Below are 6,149 nucleotides of genomic sequence, written 5' to 3' on the forward strand. Positions count from 1 at the left end.
CAGCAGCAATGTTGGCAGCTGCAACGGGGCGGCAGCAGGGGCAGCGGCTGCAATGTGCAGCGGGCGGCAGCTGCCATGGCATTCGGGTCGGACCAATTGGGGCCAACAGCCACAGCCACAGCCGCTGTTGACGCTGCAACAGGCGAGCATCACGCAAGCAGAGCCCTCTTCGCAGTCCAGGGGCGCTCCTGCGCGGTGCAGCCTGGGGGCGGCCCCTGCGGCGGCTGCTCCTCAGGCGGGGAGGACGGGGAGGGAGTAGGGGACGTGACTGCTCGGCTGCTAAGGCCGCTGCCGGTGAGTGGGGTAGCCCGCTCATCACAGCAACAATAGGGCGATTCCACCGAAGCCGTACACCCACAAAATAAGAGCCGACCACACAGTCGGCTTTGCTACGTAGCTTAAACCTCCTGTCGCTTCGTTTTCATCCCCTCCCCTCCATACCTCCAAAGTCGGGCCACGCCAGCACACCCTTTCACTCGGGGCCTTACACTCCCCATGGACACCACCTGTGCATGCAGGCCGCGCTGCAGGGGGAGTTCCGCGGCCTGGCCGAGGCGGTGTCGCGCGACATCTACGTGGAGTCACCCAACGTGCAGTGGGGTGACGTCGTCGGCCTGGGTGACGCCAAGCGGCTGCTGCAGGAGGCGGTGGTGATGCCCGTGAGGTGACGCGGGCTGTGTTGGTGCTTGCGGAAAGCGGGGTTGGGCACACGGCGGGGGTTTGGCAGGAGAGGGCGCTGGGGAGGGCGTGGCGGAGCGGTGGACAGATGGGTCGGGTGGCGAGCGACATGCCTAATGTGCATGCGGGAAACAGCTGGTGGCTGGCCCGTTTCCCAATGCAATGGAGGACGGCCAGGGGGGTCATGTCCTGCGACCAGCTCTCTTTCGTTTATGCTGTTGACCCTGCTCTCAGACCAGCCAGCACTCATACATTATGCACACCCGGCGCCCTGCCCGCAGGTACCCTGAGCTGTTCACGGGCCTGCTGGCCCCCTGGAAGGGCATACTGCTGTACGGCCCACCAGGCACGGGCAAGACCCTGCTGGCCAAGGCCGTCGCGACCCAGTGCAGGTAGGGGTGTGTGTGTGTGTGCGTGCGTGCTAGCGTGCGTGCGTGCATGTTATCAGTTGTGTGTGTGTGTGTGTGTGTGTGTGTAGGTGCGTGCGTGCGTGCATGCGTGTGTGCGTGCGCACGCGTACGTGCGCGCGTGCATGACTTCCAGGGTGTATCGCCATGCCGGCAGGAGGGGCAAAGCAGTTTGCCCACGCCTCAGGCTTGCTTCGCAACCTATGGTAACAAACCACACCGTCAGTGGCGTTGCGATCACTTTTTTTATGCGCTGGGGCGTGGCGTGCACTGAGGTCGCCGGGTGCAGTGCTCCTCGGGTCCTTCTGTGACGCAGCCCAACAATACATCTGTACCCCTCATCCAGGACCACATTCTTCAACGTCAGCTCCTCATCCATCATCAGCAAGTGGCGCGGCGACTCAGAGAAGCTCGTCAGGGTGAGACAGGGAGGCCCTTGGGGTTCAACAGCCGCTGGCTAGCGGCCCAAAACCAGCCTGTTCTTGAGCCTCGATCAACTCGCACTGAGTGCGAGCCGATGAGGCAGGCGTGTCAAGCGGCGGGGACACGCCCTTCTCACGTGTTCCAGTGACGACGGCGGCGCGGCATAAGACTCAGCGGCCCAGAGCCCTTTGCTAACTGACACTGCTCATGCTACCATCCCGCCGGCGCACTTTGCCCTGTGATACACGCAGGTGCTTTTTGAGCTGGCGCGCCACCACGCCCCCAGCACCATCTTTCTGGACGAGGTGGACGCGCTCATGGGGGCCAGGGGGGCGGAAGGTGGGCGGACAGTGGTTACAGCAGGCGGGGGGAGACCCCTTGGACGCGGGCGGGGCATGCCGTGGAGCAGGGCGTCCGCGGAGCCTTCATTGCGGCCTGCAGCACTGGCACCTCACCCTTGGCGCACAACTGTCCTACAGCAGATACCCATCTTGAAGCGCGGCCCGATGCCCATTTTGCCCCAGCAAGCAGGGGGGTCACGCATATGTAAGCCGCCCCCTCTGCCCCCCGTCGACCTCGTTGCTCGTGCGTGCCATGCCGCAGGCGAGCACGAGGCCAGCCGCCGCATGAAGACCGAGCTGCTGATCCAGCTGGACGGCCTAGCGCGGCGCAGGGACGAGCTCGTGTTCGTGCTGGTGCGTCAGGCTACAGTCTGGGTGTAAATGCTGGGGTTTCGGGGGGCCCCATTAAAGCCTGCTGCGAGCTGAACACGTGGTGTTGGGTGCTGGTGTGTGATGATGCGCAAGCTTGCAGGGGCCTGTAAAAACAGAAAGGCAGCAGGGCAGCGATTGTGCTGCTAGGATACCCTGGGCCGGCGGCGTGGTGGCGCACCGACACACCTGCAGCCACCGCGCGATTTGCAACTGACACGCCCTCTGCCCGCGATGGCCTGGCATTTTGCTCCAGGCTGCCACCAACATGCCTTGGGAGCTTGACATGGTGAGCTCAGGTTAGGGGCAGGCGAGAGGGCCGCCTGGCACCAGTTTTGCGCCTTTCTGTTGCGCCAGGCGGCCCGGCGAGGCACTCTCTGTGGCAGGTGTTCACTCGGCGGGCCAGCGGACGGAGTGATGCGTATTGCATCGAAGGGGCCGGCCCACAGCGCGGCGCACCACCACAACATCAAAGAACACGCGTCCTAAGATGCATATGAATCAATCACGCATACGTGCATCGTTTGGCACAGGCCCTGCTGAGGCGCCTGGAAAAACGGATCCTGGTGCCACTGCCGTCTTGCGCGGCGCGGCGCGCCATGCTGACCGCCCTCCTCGCCGGCCGCTGCGGTGGCGCCGACGCGTCCTGCAGCGGCGGAGCGGCGGCGGGCTCCCGCAACCCAGGCGGCAGCTGCAGCGGAGCCGACGGGTGGGAAGCGCGCGGCCTGGCGGCGGCTGCTGATGCAGGGGAGGGCGGCCCAGACCTGGATGCAGCGGCAGCGGCGACAGAGGGGTTTTCTGGGAGCGACGTGGCGGTGCTCGCCAAGGAAGCTGCCATGCGGCCGCTGAGGCGCCTGATGCACGCCCTCGAGCCCGCGGCGTGCGGAGAGGTCGGTGCCGGGACAGCGAGCGGCGCCGGCAAAGGCGGCAGGGTGGGGCGAGGTGTGGCGGCAGCGGCTGCAGCGGCGGCGCTTCCGCAGGCAGCGGCGGAGTTGGATGTCGCGCGGCTTCTGGGGCGCGTGACGGCTGCAGATATGGCGGCCGCGCTCGCAGCAACAAAGCCGACGGCCGGGCTGTATGCGGCAGAGTACGCCGCGTTTTCACAACAGTTTGGGCAGGTGGTGTGATGCATGCTGGGGTGTGCTCGTATTGACGAGCGGTGGCGCGCCGCCATCTGTGGTGCGCTGATCGCGACAAAAGGCCCGATTGTTTACATGCAATCATCAGGCGCAACATAAATTGTGCTCTGATCACACAGTCAGCAGCATCAGACAAGGAAAAAAACGGCCCAGGCTTGAAGAGAGGATGCAGCTTTGGGGCAAACCTGCATTCTCTCGAGTAACAGTACTGAAGGCCTCACACGTCATGGTCTGAGCTCTCACTCGAGTCGTGTCTCACCTCTGTCTTGCATCTGCATGTACCTATGACACAGCCGCAGGGAACGGGAGGGCAGGGGGCGGAATGTCGGCCGCGTGCATGAGTGATGGACACAGCGACCACGACGGGGACTGCGACATCAATCATGGCGCCCGCTGATGGTGAAGGCTCCCGCCCTCGCTGCCTGTCACTGCCGCCCTGGCTGCTTGCAAACGCTGCACTTTGCAGGCAGGCGGCGACGCTGCACCTACGCACTTCACGCAAATGTCAGCTACAATACATGCCACATACCACACAGCAGCGCAAGCTCTGTATAGTGCACAATTCCCTGTAGAAACAAAGGAATTCCTGAAAGATACACAAAAGCAGCAGGCCCCTTACCTAGCGCGTCATCGTGCTTGCGAAAGGTGCCTGGGTGTGGACCGGCGGCGGGTGCTGATGGACCTGTGGGCAACCGCGGCTGCGTTGCCCCCACACGCTGATGTCATCAACCGACTGCCAAGCGTGAGCTCCACACATGCGCCCCTTCAGGATACAATGCTGCCCGCGCCGCCGTCACGGCTTGTGACGGCCGCGAAGGCGGTGTCAAGCAACTGTCTGCCTGCATGGGCCTGCACAGCGGGGAATCAAGTCAACCCCGTTGCCATCGGAGCCAAGACGCCGTCAGAGCAGACCTGCATCAGTGTCAACTGCGTGTGCTGCTGCTGCCCGCAGCATCGCTGCCGCCGCCGGTCTGGGCGCCATGCGCGGTGTCGCTGCTGGCGCTGATGACGTCACCAGGAGGTAGGGCCGCCCTGCGCTGTGCCGGGGGCCCCGGCCGCCGCCACTGCGGCCGCCTCAAGTTCACCATGCCAGGCTCGGCGTGCGCCTTGCAGTAAAGGAATGCCGCCGCGCCCACGAAATTGAAGCTGGGTTGCTTGGCGCAGCTGGCCGCGCGGCAGCGGGGGCTGACCACGTCCACCATGCCGAGGACAGCGTGGGACTTGCAAAAGATGCCCTTGGGGATGCCTTCAAAATTCAAGCTGGGCCTCTTGGTGCAGCCGGGCGCCCGGCACCGCTTGCTCGTTGTGTCCACCATCCCCTCGGCGGCGTGCCGCTTGCAGAAGATCCCCCTGTTCTTGCCCTCGAAGTTGAATACAGGATGCTTGGTGCAGCCGGGCGCGTGGCAGCGCCTGCTCGTGACGTCCACCATGCCTGGCGCCGCGTGGGCCTTGCACCAGATGCCCCTGGACTCGCCTTCGTTATTGAAGCTGGGCCGCTTGGTGCAGCTAGGCGCCTGGCAGCGGGGTTTGAGCACGTTGACCATGCCGGGCAAAGCGTGCACTTTGCAGAATCTGCCCTTCTTTTCGCCCTCGGAGTTGAAGCAGGGCTGCTTGGTGCAGCCGGGCCCCTGGCAGGGCAGGCTCTTGACGTTCACCATGCCGGGCAAAGCGTGCGGCTTGCAGTAGAGGCCCCTTGCCTCGCCCCTCACATTGAAGTTGGGCTGCTTGGTGCAGCCCGGCGCCTGGCAGTGGGCTGTCTTCACGTCCACCATGCCTGGCGCCGCGTGCGTCTTGCAGAACGCGCGCTCCCTGGTGCCGGGAAAGTTGAAGCTCGGGGCCTTGCCGCAGTTGGGCGCCTTGCAGGCCTGGCTGGGCCTGGTGGAGAAGCTGGAGAGGCAGCACGTGCGGCCGGCGGCGCAGCGGGGGCCGCCGCTTCCTCGCCAGAGCTCGGCGAGGCGCCCAGGCTGCCTAAGCGCAATGCTGGGGTGCGGGTGTGGGTGTGTCATCTGCGGCTGGGGCGTGACGGAGCACGCTGCGGCGCTGCTCTGGAGCCAGAAGCTGGGACGGGCTGAGCTGCAGCGCCACGCTAGCAGGCGGCGGAGGTGGCGGAGGTTCATGGCGGCGGGCACGTCAGGGGCGGCCTGAGAGCGGAAGGAGCCTGGGTGTTGCGGCAGTGGGAGCGTTGGATTAATCATTGCTTGGTGGGTCCGATGCTCAAGCATTATTATCAGGCCGCGCTTTGCCAATTTGTATTCACGAGCTGTCTCCGCTTGCCCTGGCAGCCACTGCCCAAGTGCGCCATCGCCCATGGTGAAGGAACCATGGCTTGCACGCCCCATGAGCCGCCGCGTGACTTGGTGCTGCTCGCTGTTGGCGCCAACGGAGTAGCGCAGCGACCAGCGCTGTACAGCTCACCGAAGTTGTTGCTGAAGTTTCTTTTGTTCGCGACACAGTCTTACAGACGAGAAGTCGACCACTTCGCGAGACCCGCGCCTCCTGGAGATCTCCAAAACTATTTACTATAGCGCCGCTACGTATTGTAACGCAAATGGGGCAACAGGACACGACAACACAGGAATGGACTCGTGGTGGGCCACAGTTTCAGTGACTCTGGCTCAACCACCCCGTTGCCGTCGCCTGGCCCAGTGCGCCGTGCCCTTGCCGTGCGAGCGTGTGTGCGATGCCCTCAGTAGTCGGCTGACCCACTATGCGCGCACTGCACGTGCAATCTACGGCCTCCTATTCATAACTTGCACCAGAACTGATGATTTCAAGCGACGGAGCGAGGGGGG

General features: G+C 64.4%; 2 protein-coding genes across 2 annotated transcripts in view; one reads left to right on the forward strand and one right to left on the reverse strand.

Annotated features, from left to right (window-relative positions):
- MNEG_5000 (hypothetical protein) overlaps positions 1 to 3,345 on the forward strand; it is a gene marked incomplete at both ends in the record, with an annotated part of 5,967 nt that extends 2,622 nt beyond the window's left edge. The window contains 7 exons of the mRNA XM_014046519.1: positions 519 to 664; positions 960 to 1,070; positions 1,432 to 1,504; positions 1,760 to 1,847; positions 2,112 to 2,203; positions 2,475 to 2,507; positions 2,752 to 3,345. Coding sequence (XP_013901973.1) covers positions 519 to 664; positions 960 to 1,070; positions 1,432 to 1,504; positions 1,760 to 1,847; positions 2,112 to 2,203; positions 2,475 to 2,507; positions 2,752 to 3,345 — 1,137 coding nt within the window. The remainder of the gene's footprint in view (positions 1 to 518; positions 665 to 959; positions 1,071 to 1,431; positions 1,505 to 1,759; positions 1,848 to 2,111; positions 2,204 to 2,474; positions 2,508 to 2,751) is intronic.
- Positions 3,346 to 4,280: 935 nt separating this feature from the next.
- Positions 4,281 to 5,474, reverse strand: MNEG_5001 (hypothetical protein; the record flags this gene model as incomplete). Its single annotated transcript, XM_014046520.1, has 1 exon — positions 4,281 to 5,474. The coding sequence occupies one exon, from the start codon at positions 5,472 to 5,474 to the stop codon at positions 4,281 to 4,283; it is 1,194 nt and encodes a 397-aa protein (XP_013901974.1).
- Positions 5,475 to 6,149: the final 675 nt, after the last annotated feature.

The sequence above is a fragment of the Monoraphidium neglectum genome, assembly GCF_000611645.1.
Source record: "Monoraphidium neglectum strain SAG 48.87 unplaced genomic scaffold scaffold00724, whole genome shotgun sequence".
In the NCBI taxonomy this organism is placed as follows: domain Eukaryota; kingdom Viridiplantae; phylum Chlorophyta; class Chlorophyceae; order Sphaeropleales; family Selenastraceae; genus Monoraphidium; species Monoraphidium neglectum.